The following is a 20,378-nucleotide window of genomic DNA, read 5'->3' as shown; positions in this document are numbered from 1 at the left end:
GTGCCTGGGTGGCTCAGTTGGTTAAGCATCTGACTCTTGATTTCAGCTCAGGTCACAATCTCATGGTTTGTGGGTTCGAGCCCCATGTTGGCCTCCGTGCTCACAGTGTGGAGTCTACTTGGGATTCTCTCTCTCTCTCTCTCTCTCTCTCTCTCTCTCTCTCTCTGTCCCCTCCCCCTCGTGAGCACACACTCTCTCAAAATAAACTTAAAAAAATCTTAAATAAATAAAAATATTCAGATGATTAAATAGGCAATCCACAAAAAAAGATATAGGAATGTATATTCCTATACATTCCTTTTCATGAGATACATTGAAAAGATGCTCAAGATAGAGAGCATGAAAAGATGCTCAAGATAGAGAAATGCAAATAAAAAAACCACAATGATACACCATTACATATCTGTTATAACGGCTAAAATTGTGACCTGATAAACAAATTATGACAAATTCAAACAACAGGATACAATCAGCAATTCCTACACCACTGATGTCATTTCTGTCACATAAATGGTATCATAAAGAGTACAGTCTTTTGTGTCTAGTTTCTTTTACTTAGCATAATGCTTTTGAGTTTGTTCCATGTTGTTTTAATAGCTTCTTTCATTGCTGAGTAATAATCCATTACTATGGACAAGTCACAATTTATTTATCCATTCATAAGTTGATAAATATTTGGGTTGTTTTCAGTTTTTGGTGACTATTAAGCTGCGAAAACATTCTTTAAGTAGACATATGCTTTCATTTCTCTTTGGCAGATACTGGCAAGTGGGATTGCTGGGTCACCTATATTTAACCTTATAAGAAGTTGCAAAACTGGTTTTAAAGTGGATGAACCATTTTTAATCCCACGAACAATCTATAAGAGCTATAGCTGCTTGACATACTGAACAGCATTTGGTATCATCAGTTTTTAAAATATAAAACACCTGGAGTGGCACCTATCAATAGGCATCTAATAAATGTTAGTTCCTCTCTCTTTCCACAGTCACCAAATTCTGCCACTTATCTTTGAAATGAAGTTAACCACAAATTCATCCCTTTCACTCCAGTGTCAGCATGACTGCCTTAGTTCAAGTCCTGTCCTCCTTTGCTGGTCAAATGTGGTGACTTCCTTATCATGTTCTACATTCTCAACTAAGACATGCTCCCAAATTACTGGGGGATCTACTTCAAAAGCCTATACCTAGGTCCAATTCACCAGAAATTTTGATTCGTTAGGTCTGTGATGGGATATAGGCATTGCAATTTTTAAAGACTCAGGTGATATGGATGATACTTCCAGTTGTAAATCAGTCTACATCTTCCAGACTGCTGCCTGGAATTGCTGCCAGTTTTCCCTCTAGAACTCAGCATTTTATCACTAGAAGAGTACTACCGTGCAGCACCTGAGACCTTAGACCCTCCAGTCAGAAAGGTTTGCTTTAAAATCACTAGTTGTAGGATTGCTACTTGAATTCTCAGAGGCTCAGTATCTTCATCAGCCAAATAGGAGTGGTAAAAGGCTGACATGAAAAACTACACATGAAATGTTCAGCTCAGTGCCTGTTAGATGGTATTATTACCATTGTCACTGTTCCACAATGTATCTCAAGCGCAGAGGGAATAAATTCCAAACTTGTGGCTTAAATGCTTTGAGCAATGAAGTGGGTAAGTTGTGAGGGATGAGAGTCTGAACTTGTAAATACACCATATGAGGTCTTTCACAGGTGTTCCAAACCTCCCTTTCTAGATTTGTCTCCGACCACTACCTACTCTTGTAGGCAACAAGTGGGGGGTTGTTTAGGTTCCCCACTAACCATTCTTCCTCAGTCATCTACTGAAGTAATTCTGTTTTTACCTTTTTTGAATTGACATCATCTGAATGTCCATTCTAATTTGGGGGCATTTTCCACTAGTGCTATTTTAGGAAAGGTCAGATCCTTATTTGCTCTTGGCTTCCTTGACCCTGCCATGTGAACATCAATGACCTATGCTTAGCTAACTAAAGGATGGAGTTAGTGACAAACAGAAGCAGAGGCAGTCAGAGCTTCCTGCAGTGGGTTCCACTGTCTGGGATATAAGTACTCTAACAGGTAATACACTAACTAGGCTGTTCCTAGGCCATGGCCCTGGCTCTGGTTCTAGTTATGCAGCTTCGCTTAGCTTCTTCCAAGTCTATCTCTCTAGCCAATAATTCTGTCAGTTAGCAATATTGTTCAAAAAATTCCTCTCTTAAGTTAGTCAGGATTGTTTTCTGTTGTTTGTAACAAAACCCTGACTAGAACATTCAGCAAACTTTTCCTCATTTTTCAGAATCCAGCTCATTTTTGTGATCTTTCTTGCGACTTTCACAGTAGTCAAGATGGATGGTCAGATGTTTCATCTTTTCTGTTCCTGTAATACTTAACACATCTCTACTTCAGTACTCTCTAGTACATAAACAAGGCTATCTTATGTGTTCAACTTCCCAGAAAGAAATGGATTCCTCAAGTGTTTTACATGGTTTTATATCCCTAGCATCTAACAGAGTATCTGTTTGCAATGTTTAATAGATGTTTCTGAATATTCACCGCAAAAATTTCACATGTATATGGCTATAAACAATAATTCATCTTGTTCCAAACTTAACTGAGAAAGGTGTTTACTATAAATGGGGTTTTAGGTAAGTTTTTGTTTTGTCTTGTCTTGTTTTTGAAAGAGAGTGCATGCAGGTGTGACTAGAGGAGGGGTATCAGCAGAGGGGGAGAGAGAGAATCTTAAGCAGACTCCATGCCCAGTGTGGAGCCCAACCTGGGGCTCAATCTCATGAACTGTGAGATCATGACCTGAGCTGAAATCTGAGCCATTAAGGTGACCCTAGGTAAGTTTTTAAGTTAAAAGAAACTTGGTTAAAAGACTGTGACTAAAAAGATTTACATGATTTTTCATACCCAGTATAAATTATAGACATAAAATCAGAAGATTCCTACAATAAAGACACAAATAATATTTAGATTACTTAGTGTCTTCCTTCTCTAAAAATACTTGAGTGAAAAAGTAAAAATTCTAGAAAGTAATCTTGAAAATTGGGGCTGCTATTTTAGGGAAGACATAAAATTAATAGATCCATCTGACTGACACAATTAACATGTAGCCTTATTAACATAGGTGACAACAGAGAAAAACCCACTCACAAAATAATCTTTGTGCCATCAATTTCATTTCTAACAATGAAGGATCAATTCAGGATAATTACCAATTTCCACTTGGAGTTCATAGTGAGAAACATTGGTGGAACAGATCACATCCTTGGCTCTAGTGGATGAAGGCAACTGGGAAAAGGGTAGCTCATCAACCTGCATTGTTTTAAAAAGAGGAAAACAAAATAAACTTTTTTGGTTCCCCATTTTAGTCCCCTACCCTAATATAAAATACTGATATTTTAGTTTCAAACACAATGCTCATTAGGAAAGCACTGGAGGGTGGCTTAAGACACTGTTTCAAAATCTAAGAAGAGTTTACAATTGCTAATAAGTGGTTAGTTAAAAAGCCATCAGCACGTAAAGGGGGACAGGGTGGGAAAAGCAGATTTATAGGTAGCAAAGAATAGTTTCTGGCACAATTTCCAGTAAGCACTTTTAGGAATTGCTAGAAATGGCTGTTAATTCCTGAGGTTATCTAATAAACACATCAAGGGTAGAAATGCAGGGACCTGTCCAGAATATTCTATACTTTTACTCTTGCTTCAAGTGGTTGCCAGTTGTATCTATTACACATACAGGTACCTGACTCAGCTAGTGGAGGTATTAACAATTCAAGGAAAAATTTCCACATTGCAGCCTATTAAAATTGCTGAAGTTTTTCACAAGATTGAATAAATCAGAAGGGAGATCAGAAAGAAAAATAAACCCCAAGAGTTGGAAGAATAGGGTACAGACTTCCCGAATACCAATATGAGGTCTCATGGGGGTGCTTTAGGGTCAGAGTTCTAGGTTTGCACCAGATCCCAGTGGCAGTGAAAATGACATGCACACAGAAGAGAGAAGAGGCCAATACCACTCGTGTCATATGATAGCGAAGAGGACCTCCCAAAAGACACAGTACTCCAAAAGACACTTGGAAGGATTTACAGGCATCGGTAGGTGGCAACAATTTTATTACTGCCTCCAAGATAGAGATAAGGAAATGTGGGATTAGAAATGATATTACTGTGTGTTAGGAATTGTACTGACCACTTTTTACATCCTTGATTCTACATGTTCCCTAAACTTCTAAAAGAGCACAAAAAATATAATTATAAGCTCACAGCTAAAGATGAATAAAGGTGAATACTGTTCAAGAGGAGTGAAAGACTAAAATTAGAATTAATCCTAATGAAGAAAAAAAAATCTAAATAAATCAATTTTATTTCATTGTAACAGGTAACCTTCAAATAAACTCAGATTTAAAGAACACAAATAAGAGATAGAAAAACATATAACAATTTTTTTTTAATTTTAAAGTAATAACCTGTAAGCCTGTCAGGAAGGCTAGATCAGAATAAACTAAAGCTTACAGTTCACTGCTTGAAAAAAAATGGCAATAGGTTACCAGATAATGGACTAAAATCAGGCTAATCAACCTTTTCTTTGCTTCCATCTCATTGATTAAGGAAATAGTCTTCTTTAAAATAGAAGGGGCACATGTGTTATAAATAAGTAGCTGAAGTCTAAAACTGTTTTAAATAAGTTCAAAGCTACAGGCCAGACATAATTACATCTAGGATACTAAGTGTGCAAATATAGTAAAACTGAGAAGAATGAAAATAGTAAAACATTGACTCAATTTTCAAAAAAAGCGTGAAAACTACAAAGGGGTAATAAGCCTTGATGCAGTTGCCCAGTAAAGTCTAAAATCAAATTACTACATAGATGAATTATAGACACTTAAGAAAACAACATGGTAATCATAAGAAGACTGTATAGGTTTACTACGAGTAAATCATCCTAAACTAAGCTCACTTCTCTTTTTGATTTGATGACTAGAAAATTAGAAAGCAAAAATCATGGCATGGTCAGTGTTCAAGGGAAGATGATAAAAGTAGGAAGATCCTAAGCTCACTTCATCCCACAGATACAGCTAAATAACCCGTATCAGTGTAAATAACCCAGAAAATGACCTAAAGACTGGCAGAACGGACCTTCCACAGCTAATTGTACAGAAGAGACCGCATAAAAAAAAAAAAAATGGTAGGATGTGCAGACATATGGTCTGGAACCAAACTGACCCACAAGACTATCTGCAGGAGGGAAAGACACCACAAGCACGGAGAAAGGAGAGAGGCACATGGGTGGCTCAGTTGGTTAAGCATCCAACTTCAGCTCAGGTTATGATCTCGAAATTCATGGGTTTCAGTCCTGCATTGGGCTCTGGGCTGACAGCTCTGAGCCTGGAGCCTGCTTCAAATTCTCTGTCTTCCTCTCTCTCTGCTCCTCCCCTGCTTGCACTCTGGTCTGTGTCTCTCAAAAATAAATAAATGTTAAATTATTTTTTAATAAAAAAAAAGGAGAGAAGCAGACCCCACACCAGGCATGGGTGACCAGCACTGGGAAAATGAATCCCCACATTATATGACTTTGAAAACCAGAGAGGCTTAACTTCATGAGTTTTGTCAATCAGTGGAGCTTGACACCTGATAATTTCAAAATCAGCACTCAGCTCTGGGAGAGCCAGAGCATAACAATCACACTGAGATAAGGCACTAAAGTAGTAGTTTGAAAAACACCTGTGGTATATAGAAAGATTTATTTTCTAATTTCTGAAGATGTTCTAGAGGGGCAGGAATTTTAGGAGACTTACCCAAGAACAAAAGACCTGGAGGTGCCATTTCTCTCCCCAACCCCCAAACTAGAGACGTGGGACACCCACAAGAATACTCTCCTATGAGCTCACTAACAGCGTGCCCCACCCCCATGTTCTCCTGTAGACCTGACTTCAGCAGGAGTCCATCCAAGGCAGTGTCACAGGCATGGCATTGTGCAAGCAGCCCAGACAGTAGGCAGTACCACTCCAAAGTGACTCCTGCTGTAGGGAGAGGGGAAGAGAACCACACATACCACTCTGATTCTGACCCTAGCAGTGGGTGGGGGCAAACATCTGGTCTGACTGCAGGCCCCACCCACCCACAAAAGCTTCTCAAGGGACAACACTGGGATAGCACCCTGCAGTCTGGTATGACCATAGCCCTGACCCACCTTAAGTCCAAGGCATCCTCAAACTCACCATTCAAAATACAAGGACTAAAACCTGCCAACAACAGGAAAAGAGAACCACTGCAGATCACTGGACTAAAGGCAAACACAGCTTACCCACAAGAGGGAGCACAAAACACATATAGGAGACATCCCTAAAGCACCTGTTTCTAGTGAAGAGGGGACACTGCACTGCACAGCACTATAGAACCTCTTCTTCAGATGGCCACTACTTTCAAGAGCAGGAGACACAGCTAACTTTCCTAACACAGAGAGAGTTAGAAAAAATGAGAAGACAGAGAAATATGTTCCAAATGAAAAGGCAGGACAAAGTCAGCAAAAGAGCTAAACAAAGCGGGGATAAGTTATATGCCTGATAAATAAAGTAATGGCCATAAAGATACTCACTCGAGAAAAGAGAGGAGGATATCAGTGAGACCCTCAACAAAGAGATAGAAAATATAAAAAAGAACCAAACAGAGATGAAGAACATAATAATTCAAATTAAAAATACACTATAAAGAATAAACAGTAGACTAGAGAAGGCAGAACAGATCAGTGACCTATAAGACAGAGTAATAAAAAATAATCAAGCTGAACAGCAAAAAGATGAGAATAGATTAAGGGAACTCAGTGATACCATCAAGCCCAATAACATTTGCATTACAGGGATCCCAGAAAGAGAAGAAAAAGGGGGCAGAAAATTTATTTGAAGAAATAATAGATGAAAATGTCCCAAATCTGGGGAAGGAGACCAGCTCTTCGCCCCTCACCCGGGCACCCACATCCACTCTTGGCACCCTTGGGTTTTCTCATTCCTCAGGGTTGTTTTGCTACAGAAAGGTTGTGTGTTAAGAGAATTTGATGGGAGAGATGGAGAGGGAAAATGGCGGCGTAGGAGGACCCTGGGCTCACCGCACGTCCTGCTGATCACTTAGATTCCACCTACACCTGCCTAAATAACCCAGAAAACTGCCAGAGGATTAGCAGAACGGAGTCACCGGAGCCAAGCGCAGATGAGAGGCCCACGGAAGAGGGTAGGAAGGGCGGCGAGGCGGTGCGCGCTCCACGGACTGGCGGGAGGGAGCCGGGGCAGAGGGGCGGCTCGCCGGCCAAGCAGAGCCCCCAAGTCTGGCTTGCAAAAAGGGGAGGGGCCTGACGGACTGTGTTCCGACAGCAAGCGCGACTTAGCGGCTGGGAGGTCATAAGTTAACAGCTCTGCTCAGAAAGCGGGAAGGCTGGAGGACAAAGGGAAGGAGAGCTGCTGAGCCCCCTGATGACAGAGCTCAGTTTGGCAGGGAACAAAGGCGCTCGCCAGCGCCATCTCCCCCGCCCATCCCCCAGCCAAAATCCCAAAGAGAACCAGTTCCTGCCAGGGAACTTGCTCGCTCCGCGCAAACACCCAACTCTGCACTTCTGCGGAGCCAAACCTCCGGCAGCGGATCTGACTCCCTCCTGCTGCCACAGGGCCCCTCCTGAAGTGGATCACCTAAGGAGAAGCAAGCTAAGCCTGCCCCTCCTGCCCCCGTGCACCTTGCCTACCCACCCCAGCTAAGACGCCAGATCCCCAGCATCACAAGCCTGGCAGTGTGCAAGTAGCCCAGACGGGCCACCCCACCCCACAGTGAATCCCGCCCCTAGGAGAGGGGAAGAGAAGGCACACACCAGTCTGACTGGCCCCAGCGGTGGGCTGGGGGCAGACATCAGGTCTGACTGCGGCTCCGCCCACCAACTCCAGTTATACACCACAGCACAGGGGAAGTGCCCTGCAGGTCCTCACCACGCCAGGGACTATCCAAAATGACCAAGCGGAAGAATTCCCCTCAGAAGAATCTCCAGGAAATAACAACAGCTAATGAACTGATCAAAAAGGATTTAAATAATATAACAGAAAGTGAATTTAGAATAATAGTCATAAAATTAATCACTGGGCTTGAAAACAGTATAGCTGACAGCAGAGAATCTCTTGCTACAGAGATCAAGGGACTAAGGAACAGTCACGAGGAGCTGAAAAACGCTTTAAACGAAATGCATAACAAAATGGAAACCACCACGGCTCGGATTGAAGAGGCAGAGGAGAGAATAGGTGAACTAGAAGATAAAGTTATGGAAAAAGAGGAAGCTGAGAAAAAGAGAGATAAAAAAATCCAGGAGTATGAGGGGAAAATTAGAGAACTAAGTGATACACTTAAAAGAAATAATATATGCATAATTGGTATCCCAGAGGAGGAAGAGAGAGGGAAAGGTGCTGAAGGGGTACTTGAAGAAATTATAGCTGAGAACTTCCCTGAACTGGGGAAGGAAAAAGGCATTGAAATCCAAGAGGCACAGAGAACTCCCTTCAGACGTAACTTGAATCGATCTTCTGCACGACATATCATAGTGAAACTGGCAAAATACAAGGATAAAGAGAAAATTCTGAAAGCAGCAAGGGGTAAACGTGCCCTAACATATAAAGGGAGACCTATAAGACTCGTGACTGATCTCTCTTTTGAAACTTGGCAGGCCAGAAAGAATTGGCACGAGATTTTCAGTGTGCTAGACAGAAAAAATATGCAGCCGAGAATCCTTTATCCAGCAAGTCTGTCATTTAGAATAGAAGGAGAGATAAAGGTCTTCCCAAACAAACAAAAACTGAAGGAATTTGTCACCACTAAACCAGCCCTACAAGAGATCCTAAGGGGGACCCTGTGAGACAAAGTACCAGAGACATCACTACAAGCATAAAACATACAGACATCACAATGACTCTAAACCCATATCTTTCTATAATAACACTGAATGTAAATGGATTAAATGCGCCAACGAAAAGACATAGGGTATCAGAATGGATAAAAAAACAAGACCCATCTATTTGCTGTCTACAAGAGACTCATTTTAGACCTGAGGACACCTTTAGATTGAGAGTGAGGGGATGGAGAACTATTTATCATGCTACTGGAAGCCAAAAGAAAGCTGGAGTAGCCATACTTATATCAGACAAACTAGACTTTAAATTAAAGGCTGTAACAAGAGATGAAGAAGGACATTATATAATAGTGACAGGGTCTATCCATCAGGAAGAGCTAACAATTATAAATGTCTATGCGCCGAATACCGGAGCGCCCAAATATATAAAACAATTACTCATAAACACAAGCAACCTTATTGATAAGAATGTGGTAATTGCAGGGGACTTTAACACCCCACTTACAGAAATGGATAGATCATCTAGACACACGGTCAATAAAGAAACAAGGGGGAGACATTGGATCAGATGGACTTGACAGATATATTTAGAACTCTGCATCCCAAATCTGGGGAAGGAAACAGAAATCCAGGCAGGCACAGAGAGCTCCCCAACAAAATCAATCCAAGGAGGTCCACACCAAGACATAAAATTAAAATGGCAAAAGGCAGTGATAATAAGAAAATTTTATAAGGAGCAAGAAAACAGTTACATAAAAGAGAAACTCCATAAGACCATCAACTGATTTTTCAGCAGAAACTTTTCAAGCCAGAAGCAAGTGGCATGATATATTCCAAGTCCTAAAGGAAAAAAACAAAAACAAAAACTGAAACCAAGAATACTCTATCCAGGAAGGCTATTTCTTCAGAATAGAAGAGATAAAGAGTTTCGCAAACAAAAGATAAAGGAATTTATCACCACTAAACCAGCATTACAAGAAATGTTAAAGGGTATTCTTTCAGTGGAAAGGAAAGACCATAAGCAGGAGTAAAAAAAAAAAAAAAAAAAAAGGAGGCACAAATGCAGTAAATTAACTATATCTATAAAAATTAGTTAAAGGACTCACAAAATAAAAAAGATGCAAATTATAAGACCAAATACATAAAAGGTAGGGGTGAGAAGAGTGAAAATTTACTGCTTTTAGGAAGGATTCAAATTTAAGCGAGCATCAACTTAATATAGACTGCTATATATAAACCTAACAGTAACCACAAATCAAAAACCTATAATAAATAAGCAAAAAATAAAGGAATCTAACCATATAAAAAGAGCCATCAAACCATGAAAAAAAGCACAAGAACAGAGAACTATGAAATCAACAGTGAAACAAGTAACAAAATGGCAAAAAGTACATACTTACCAGTAATTACTTTGAATGTAAATGGGTTAACACTACAATCAAAAGACATAGGGTAGACAGAAGAGTTTTGCAGGGCCTCAGTTCCAGCGGAGGTGGTGACAGGTATCATTTCACAAGCAGACCAGAGTACACCTAGTTAAAAGTTGCCACATTCAGGCCAGAGACCAAACACTGCCCATACTAGGCAAGGAGAACCTCTGCAGATGACTGTCTTGAAGAATAGAGCAGCCAGAACACAACAGCAGAGAGCATGAAGCACATACTCGAGACATTTCCTGAAGTGGCAGGCCCTCGGCACTACGTGACCTCTTGTTCATGGCCATTACTTTAGGAGCAGGAGACATAACTTGCTTTTCTAACACACATGAGCAGGCAGAGATTTAGACAAAATGACAGTGGAATTTTTTCCAAATGAAAGAACAAGGTAAGGCCACAGCCAGAAACCTAAGCAAAACTGATTATAAGTAACATGACTGATGGAAAATTTAAAGCAACTCTCATAAGGATATTCACTAGGCTTGAGGAAAGAGTGGAATACAAGAGTGAGACATCAGAGATGAAGAGTATAATCATCAAGATTTGAAACATGCTTGATGCACAATGAACACGAAGCTAGAAGAAGCAGAAAAACAAATTAACGACACAGAAGACAAAGTAATGGAAAACAATGAAGCTAAACAAAAGAGAGGAAGAATTATGTAATATGAGAATAGACTTAGGGAACTCAGTGACTCCATCAAATGGACTAACATTTATATTATAAGAATCCCAGAAGAAGGAGATATAGAAATGGGCATGAAATTTATTTGAAAAAATAATAGCTGAAAACTTTCCTAATCTGGGAAGGGAAATGGACATCCAGATCCAGAAAGCAGAGAATTCCCATCAAAATCAACAAAAGTTGGCCAACACCAACACATTGTAATTAACTCTGCAAAATACAGTGATTAAGAAAAAAATCTTAAAAGCAGCAAGACAAAGGAAGTCAGTAACTTACAAGGGAACACTCATAAGGCTAGCAGGATATTTTTCAACAGAAACTTTTCAGGCCAGAAGGGAGTGGCATGATATATTCAAAGTGCTAAATGGAAAAATGTGCAGCCAAAAATAATGTATCCAGCAAAGCTATAATTCACAATAGAAGGAGAGATAGAGTTTCCCAGACAAAGACTAAAGAGGTTCGCAACCACCCTCTTGCACTGTTGGTGGGAATGCAAACTGGTGTAGCCGCTCTGGAAAACAGTGTGGAGGTTCCTCAAAAAATTAAAAATACAACTACCCTACAACCCAGCAAGAACACTACTGGGATCTGTCCAAAGGATACAGGAGTACTGATTCACAGGGGCATATGTACCCCAGTGTTTACAGCAGCACTTTCAAAAGAGCCAAATTATGGAAAGAGCCTAAATGTCCATCAACTGATGGATAAAGAAGACTTTTTTTTTTTTTGCAGAGCCCCCTTCATTTTATTTTTTTTTCAATATATGAAATTTATTGTCAAATTGGTTTCCATACAACACCCAGTGCTCATCCCAAAAGGTGCCCTCCTCAATACCCATCACCTACCCTCCCTTCCCTCCCACCCCCCATCAACCCTCAGTTTGTTCTCAGTTTTTAACAGTCTCCTATGCTTTGGCTCTCTCCCACTCTAACCTCTTTTTTTTTTTTTTCCTTCCCCTCCCCCATGGGTTTCTGTTAAGTTTCTCAGGATCCACATAAGAGTGAAACCATATGGTATCTGTCTTTCTCTGTATGGCATATTTCACTTAGCATCACACTCTCCAGTTCCATCCACGTTGCTACAAAGGGCCATATTTCGTTCTTTTCATTCTTTCTCATTGCCCTGTAGTACTCCATTGTGTATATAAACCACAATTTCTTTATCCATTCATCAGTTGATGGACATTTAGGCTCTTTCCATCATTTGGCTATTGAGTGCTGCTATAAACATTGGGGTACAAGTGCCCCTATGCATCAGTACTCCTGTATCCCTTGGGTAAATTACTAGCAATGCTATTACTGGGTCATAGGGTAGGTCTATTTTTAATTTTTTGAGGAACCTCCACACTGTTTTCCAGAGTGGCTGCACCAGTTTGCATTCCCACCAACAGTGCAAGAGGGCTCCCATTTCTCCACATCCTCTCCAGCATCTATAGTCTCCTGATTTGTTCATTTTGGCCACTCTGACTGGCATGAGGTGATATCTGAGTGTGGTTTTGATTTGTATTTCCCTGATAAGGAGCGATGTTGAGCATCTTTTCATGTGCCTGTTGGCCATCCAGATGTAGAAGATGTGGTTTATATATATAATACTATTTGGCAATGAGAAAGAATGAAATCATGCAATTTGCAGCAATGTGGATGGAACTGGAAGGTATTATACTAAGTGAAATAAGTCAGTCAGAGAAAGATAGATATATATTTTCACTCATGTGTGGAATTTGAGAAACTTAACAGAAGACCATGGGGGACAGGAAGGGGAAAAAATAGTTACAGACAGAAGCGGGGGAGGCAAACCATAAGACACTCTTAAATACATACAACAAATTGAGGGTTGATGGAGAGGTGAGGGAGAGGGGAAAATGGGTGATGGGCACTGAGGAAGGCAGTTGTTTGGATGAGCACTGGGTGTTGTATATAAGCGATGAACCATGGGAATCTACCCCTAAAACCAAGAGCACACTGTACATACTGTATGTTAGCCAATTTGACAATAAATTATATTAAAAAAATAAATAAAAAATAAAGTAAAATACAACCTCCAAAAAAAAGGGGGGGGGGTTTATGACTACTAAACCAGCCCTAATAGAAGTATTAAAGGGGACTCTTTGAGTGGAGTTGAGGGGAGACCAAAAGTGATGGTATAAAGGTAAGAAACACAAAAGAAGTGAAAATGAGTATCTCTGGAAAAAAAATCAAAGAACTCACGCACACACACACACACAAAGAATATAAAATAACACATACCTAAAATGAGGGGAGGAGAGGAGAAAATAATGGGTTCACACTTAAATGACCAGCAACTTAATATACATGCTATATGAAGAAGAGGTTATAAACAAACCTAATGGTAACCATAAATCAGAAACCACATATATGGGCATTTGGGTGGCTCAGTTGCTTGAGCATCTGACTTGATTTCAGCTCAGATTATGGTCCGACGGTTCATGGGTTTGAGCCCCATGCTGGGCTCCACACTGACAACATGGAGCCTGCTTGGGATTCTCTCTCTCCTCCTATCTCTACTTCTCTCTCTCTCACTCTCTCAAAAATAAACATTTATTTAGATATTATTTTTTTTAATGTTTATTTAGTTTTGAAGGAGAGAGAGACAGAGAGTGAGTGAGGGAGGGACAGAGAGAGGTAGACACAGAATCTGAAGTAGGCTCCAAGCTCTGAGCTGTCAATGCAGAACCAGACACGGGGCTTGAACTCATGAAGTATGAGATCATGACCTGAGCCAAAGTCAGACGTCCAACTGACTGAGCCACCAAGGTGCCCCCAAAAATAAACATTTAAAAAAAAACCCCACAAATAAATAAGCAAAGAATAAAGAAAAGACTTCTAATGTATCACTACAGAAAATCAGCAAACATGAAAAAGACAAGTAAGGATCAGAGGAAAGCTCCAGAAACAACCACAAAACAAGTAACAAAATAGCAATAAATTTATATCTATCAATAATTACTTTGAATGTAAATGGACTAAACATTCCAATCAAAAAATATAGGGTGTCAGGAGGGATAAGAAAACAAGACCCATCTTGCTGCCTGTAAGAGAAGAATTTTAGACCTAGAGTCACATGCAGAGTGAAAGTGAGGGGTTGGAGAAACATTTATCATGCAAATGGCCATCAAAAGAAAGCCAGAGTACCAATACATGTATTAGACAAAGTAGACTTTAGAACAAAGACTCTAAGGGGACAAAGAAGGATTCTACATAATAACATAAGGGATACTCCAACAAGAAAATATAACAATTGTAAATATTTATGCACCCATATGGAAGCACCCAAATACATAAAACAATTATTAACAAACATAAAGGAACGAATCAATAATAATACAGTAACAGTAGAGGACTTTAACTCCCCATTAACATCAGTGGACAGATCATCTAACAGAAAATAAATAAGGAAACAATGACTTTGAATGACATGCTGGACAGAGGGATTTACCAGATATATTCAGAACAATCCATCCTCAGACAGCAGAATATGCATTCTTTTCAAGTGTACATGGAACATTCTCCAGAAGACATCACATAATAGGCCACAAAATAAGTGTCAACAAATTCAATAATATCAAAGACACATCATGCACCTTTTCTAACCACAATTGTATGAAACAAGAAGTATAAGAAAGAACACAAATATATGGAGGTTAAATAACATGGTACTAAACAATGAGTGGTACTAAACAATGAATTCTTTATTGAATTCTTTCAATAAAGAAATCAAGGAGGAAATAAAAATATACATGGAGACAAATGAAAATGCAAACATAAAAATTTTGGGGATACATCAACAGTGGTCTGAGAGGGAATTTTTAGCAATACAGGTCTGCCTCAAGAAGCAAAAAAAAATTCTCAAATAATGTAACCTTACACTTAAAGGAGCTAAAAGAAAAAGAAGAAGAAGAAGAAGAAGAAGAAGAAGAAGAAGAAAACAACAACCCAAACCTAACAGAAGGAAGGAAAGATTAGTATAGAAATAAATGATATAGAAACAAAAACAACAGAACAATGAAACCAGGAGCTGGTTCTTTGAAAAGTCAACAAAAATAAACCTTTAGTCAGATTTATCAAAAAGAAAAGAGAAAGGTCCCAAATAATAAAATCACAAATGAGAGAGTAGACATGACAACCAACATCAAAGAAATACAATTATAGGAGGATATTATGAAAAGCTATATGACAACAAATTGAACAACCTAGAAGAAATGGATAAATTCCTAGAAACAAATAAATTACCAAAATTGAAATCAGGAAGAAACAGAAAATTTGAGCAGATCGATTACCAGCAAAGCAACTGAATCAGTAATCAAAAAACTCTCAACCAAAGTCCAGGGCCAGACGGCTTCACAGGCAAATTCTAGCAAACATTTAAATAAGAGTTGATACCTATCCTCTCAAACTGTTCCACAAAAAGAAGAGCAAGGAAAACTTCCAAATTCATTCTATAAGGCCGGCATTACCCTCATACCAAAACCAGATAAAGACACCACAAAAAAAGAGAACTATTGACCACTATCTCCAATGAACATAGTTGCAAAAATTCTCAACAAAATAACAGCAACAGAATCCACCAATACCTTAAAAAAAATCACTCAGTACAATCAAATGGGATTTATTCCTGGGATGCAAGGGGAGTTCAATATTCACAAATCAATGTGATACATGGCATCAATAAGAAAGAGCAAGATTAAAAACCATATAACTTCAATAGATGCAGTAAAGCATTTGCAAAATACAACAATCATGGTAAAAACCCTCAACAAGGTAGTTTTAGAGAAACACATCCCAACACAGTAAAAGCCATATGTTAAAAACCCACAGCTAACATCATGCTCAATGGTGACAAACTAGGAACTTTTCCTGTAAGATCAGGAGCAAGATAAGGATATCCATTTCCATTACTTTTATTCAACATAGTACTGGAAGTCCTAGCCACAACAATCAGACAACAAAAAGAAATAAAAGGCATCCAAATCGGTAAGGAAAAAGATAAACTTTCACTATTTGCAGATGACATAATACTACATACAAGAAACCCTAAAGACTCCAAAAAACTACTAGAAATGATGAAAGAATTCAGGAAGGTTACAGAACACAAAATCAACAGACAGAAATCTGCTGCATTTCTCTACACTAAAATGATATAGCAGAAACAGAAATTTAAAAAACAATCCCACTTACAGTTGCACCAAAAATAATAAAATATATAGGGGTGCTTGGGTGGCTCAGTTGGTTAAGCACCTGACTCTTGGTTTCGGCTCAGGTCATGATCTCACGGTTTGTGAAACAGAGCCCTGAATCAGGCTCTGTGCCGACAGCATGGAGACTGCTTGGGATTCTCTCTCTCCCTCTCTCTCTGTCCCTCAACTGCTCACGTGTATGTGCTCTCTCAAAATAAATAAACATTAAAAAATATCTAGAAATAAACTTAACCAAAGAGGTGAAAGACGTGTACTCTGAAAACTATAAAAAAAACTGATGAAAGAAATTAAAGATGACAAAATGGAAAGATATTCCATACAAATGGACTGGGAAAACCAATACTGTTAAAATGTCCATACTACCAAAAGCAATCTACAGATTTAATTCAATTACTACCAAAATTCTAACAGCATTTTCCATAGAACTAGGACAAATAACCCTAAAATTTGTGTGGAAACACAAAAGACCTCAAATAGCTAAAGCAATCTTGAAAAGGAAAAACAAAACTGGAAGTATCACACTCTCAGCTACAGTAATTAAAACAGTATGGTACTAGTAGAATAACAGACACATAGATCAGTGTAACAGAATAGAGAGCCCAGAAATAAACTCATGATTAGTCAGTTAATCTATGACAAAGGAGGCAAGAATATGCAATGGGATAAATACAGTCTCTTCAACAGTGTTGGAAAAATTGGACAGCTACATGCAAAATAATGAAACTGGACCACTTTCTTATACCATACACAAAAATGAATTCAAAATGGATTAAGGACCTAAATGTGAGACCTGAAACTGTAAAAATCCTAGAAGAGTGCACAGGTAGTGCACTAATGTAACACTGTATTTACCTGATATTAACCCATAGAAACATTTTTCTGGATATGTCTCCCAAGGCAAGAGAAGCAAAAGCAAAAATAAACTGAGATTGTATCCAAATAAAAAGCTTCTGCATAGCAAAGGTAACAATCAGCAAAATTAAAAAGCAATCTACTGAATGGGAAAATATATTTGCAAAAGATATATCCATTAAAGGGTTCATCTCCAAATATATAAAGAATTTCTATAACTCAACATTCAAAACACAAATAATCCTATTTAAAAATGGGCAGAGGACAGGAAGAGTCATTTCTCCAAAGAAGACATACAGATGGTCAACAAACACATGTAAAGATGCTCAACAGCACTAATCAGGGAACTGCAATTTAAAACCACAAAGAGATATCACCTCATACCTGTCAGAATGGCTAAAATCAAAAACACAAGAAACAAGTGTTAGCAAGGTTGTGGAGAAAAAGGAACCCCTTGCACTCTTGGTAGGAATACAAACTGGTACAGCCACTGTGGAAAGCATTATGGAGGTTCCTCAAGAAATTAAAACAAGAATTACCATATGATCCAGTAATGCCACTACTGGGTATTTACCCAAAGAATATGAAAACACTAATTCAAAAAGGTATATGCATCCTTATGTTTACTGCAACATTATTTACGATAGACAAAATATGAAAGACACCCAAGTGTCCACTAATAGATGAATGGATAAAGAAGATGTGCTATATATACACCACAGAATATTATTCAGCCATAAGAAAGAATGAAATCTTGTCATTTCTAACAACATGGATGGATCTAGAGGATATACTGCAAAGTAAAATAAATCAGTCAGAGAAAGACAAATACCATATTATTTCACTGAAATGTGGAATTTAAGAAACAAAAGAAATGAACAAAGAAAAAAAAGAGACAAACAAAAAACCAAACTCTCAAATATAGAGAACAAACATGTTTACCAGAGGGGGGTGGGTCAGGGGACTGGTGAAACAGGTAAAGGGGATTAAGAGCACATTTATCATGATGAACACTGAGTAAGATATAGAATTGCTAGAGCACTATATTTTACACTTAAAAGTAATTAACACTGTATTTTAAGTACACTGGAATTAAAAAAAAAAATCATGGCAGGTTCTTGTTCATGTTAAATTTTTTAGTAACTTCCTAAAAATTCAGAGGACCTGCTTAATGACTAATCTGCAAAGGAAATCATGAAATCAATTTCAATAAAATATTTAAAAATTAACTTAACCAAGAAGTGAAAGTTGTACAATGAAAACTACAAAACATTGCTAAAAGAAATTAAGGAAGACATAAATAAATAAATGGGAACACATTTCATGTTCATTGATTGGAAGACTTAATATTATTAAAACTTCAGGGACCCTGAATGATTCAAATAATCTTGAAAAGAAGAATAAAATCGGAGGACCAACTCTTCCTGATTTTGAAACTTATTATAAGGCAATAGTAACCAAAACAGCATGGTACTGAAATAAAGACAGAACTATAAACCAATGGAAGAAATAGAGAGCCCAGAAATAATCCCTCACATCTATGGTCAAATGGCATTCGGCAAGGGTTGCCAACACCATTCAATAAAGCAAGGATAGTTATTTTCAGCAAATCGGCTAGAAAAAGTGGATATCCACATGCAGAAGAATGAAGTTGGACACTTATCTAACACCATACACAAAAATTAATTCAAAATCAATCAAGGCTTAAATTTAATACCTAAAACAATAAAACTCTTAGAAGACATAGGACAAAAGCTTCATGACACTGGATTTGGAGATGATTCCTTGGATATGAGAGCAAAGATATAAGGTTTAAGTAAAAAAAGAAAAGCAGACCAAGCGGACTTTGTGTAAATTTTTAAATTCTGTGCATCAAAAAACACACATCAACAAAGTTAAAAGGCAACCCATAGTGTGGGAGAAAACATTTGTAGACATCTTTTAATGTGTTAATATCCAGAATATATATAGAACTCCTAACATTCAACAACAAAAAGTAAACAACCCAATTTAAAAAAGGGCAGAGGACTTGAATAGAGATTTCTTCACAGAAGACACACATGTGGCCAATAAGATGAAAAGGTGCTCAACATCACTAATCATTAGGGAAATGTAAATCAAAACTATGAGATACCACCTCACACCCATTACATTGGCTACTATCAAGAAACAGAAAATAAAGAGGTGTTGGTTAGAATGTAAAGAAATTGGAACTCTTATGCACTGTTGGTGAGAATGTAAAATGGTAGAACCAGCGATGAAAACAGTATGGTTTCCAAATTAAATTCCAAATTAAAATGGAATACCATATGTATGATGCAGTAGTTCCACTTCCGGGTATATACCAAACAGAACTGAAATTAGGGTCTTAAAGAGATATCTGCATATCCGTGTTCATAGCAGCATTATTCACAATAGCCACAAAGTGAAAGCAACCCAAGTGTCCATCAACAAATGAGTGGATAAGCAAAATGTAGTATATACACACAATGGAACATTTTCAGCCTTAAAAAATAAGGAAATTCTACAATTTGTTGCAACACAAATGAACCTTGAGGACATTAAATGAAATATAATTCAGTCACAAAAAGGCAAATACAGTATGATTCCACTTATATTAGGTACTCAGTGTAGTCAAAAATCATAGAAACAAAGCAGAATGGTGGTTAACGGGAGCTGGGGAGAGGGGAAATTGGGAGTTATTGTTTAATGGATACACAGTTTCAATTTTATAAGATTAAAAGAATTATAGAGATGGATGGTGGCAATGCTGTGCAACACTATGAATGTATTTGATACCACTGAACTGTACACTTAGAAATAGCTAAGATGATAAATTTTATGTAATACGTATTTTAGCACCAGGCCAAAAAAAAAAAAAAAAAAAAGAAAAAAGAAAAAGGGCAGCAGCACCTGTGGAAGTATCCTGAGTGTAAGACCTCTCTCTTGGTAACAGCAAGGGGATAACAGCAGACACTGTACTCTGAACACTACTCAATCTGAAGGATAATACTTAAATGAAAATTAGGATTGGATACTATATCTTATTTTATAAAAAGGCAGACTAAAAGACTTTAGAATATTAGTGACTAAAAAGCGAAATGAGGAAAATGAAGAGAACTGAAATAGGATCAAGATACATATATAAACAAGAATAACTGGGATAGCTTGATTTTGTAGGAAACATGGCATTTGCAAGGCCCGTTCCATTTTATAGTAAGAACTGCAGAATAAAGTAAGGATTAAGGAGGAAAGGACCCCAGAGAAATATTTATTCCCAAGCATGTTTTTAAAAATATTATTTAATATAT

The 20,378-nt window shown here is 38.1% G+C and overlaps 1 protein-coding gene across 3 annotated transcripts in view; it reads right to left on the bottom strand.

Annotated features, from left to right (window-relative positions):
* Positions 1-20,378, bottom strand: part of STRADB (STE20 related adaptor beta) — a 38,322-nt gene that overhangs the window by 8,705 nt on the left and 9,239 nt on the right. For all 3 annotated transcript variants that reach the window (XM_040475851.1, XM_040475853.1, XM_040475852.1), the window contains exon 4: positions 3,218-3,317. In XM_040475851.1, coding sequence (XP_040331785.1) covers positions 3,218-3,317 — 100 coding nt within the window. The remainder of the gene's footprint in view (positions 1-3,217; positions 3,318-20,378) is intronic.

Source organism: Herpailurus yagouaroundi, unplaced genomic scaffold (assembly GCF_014898765.1).
Source record: "Herpailurus yagouaroundi ecotype Mexico unplaced genomic scaffold, PumYag 140, whole genome shotgun sequence".
Lineage (NCBI taxonomy): Eukaryota > Metazoa > Chordata > Mammalia > Carnivora > Felidae > Herpailurus > Herpailurus yagouaroundi.
Note: the sequence above shows the minus strand (reverse complement) of the source record. Positions and strands in the feature narration are given on the sequence as shown.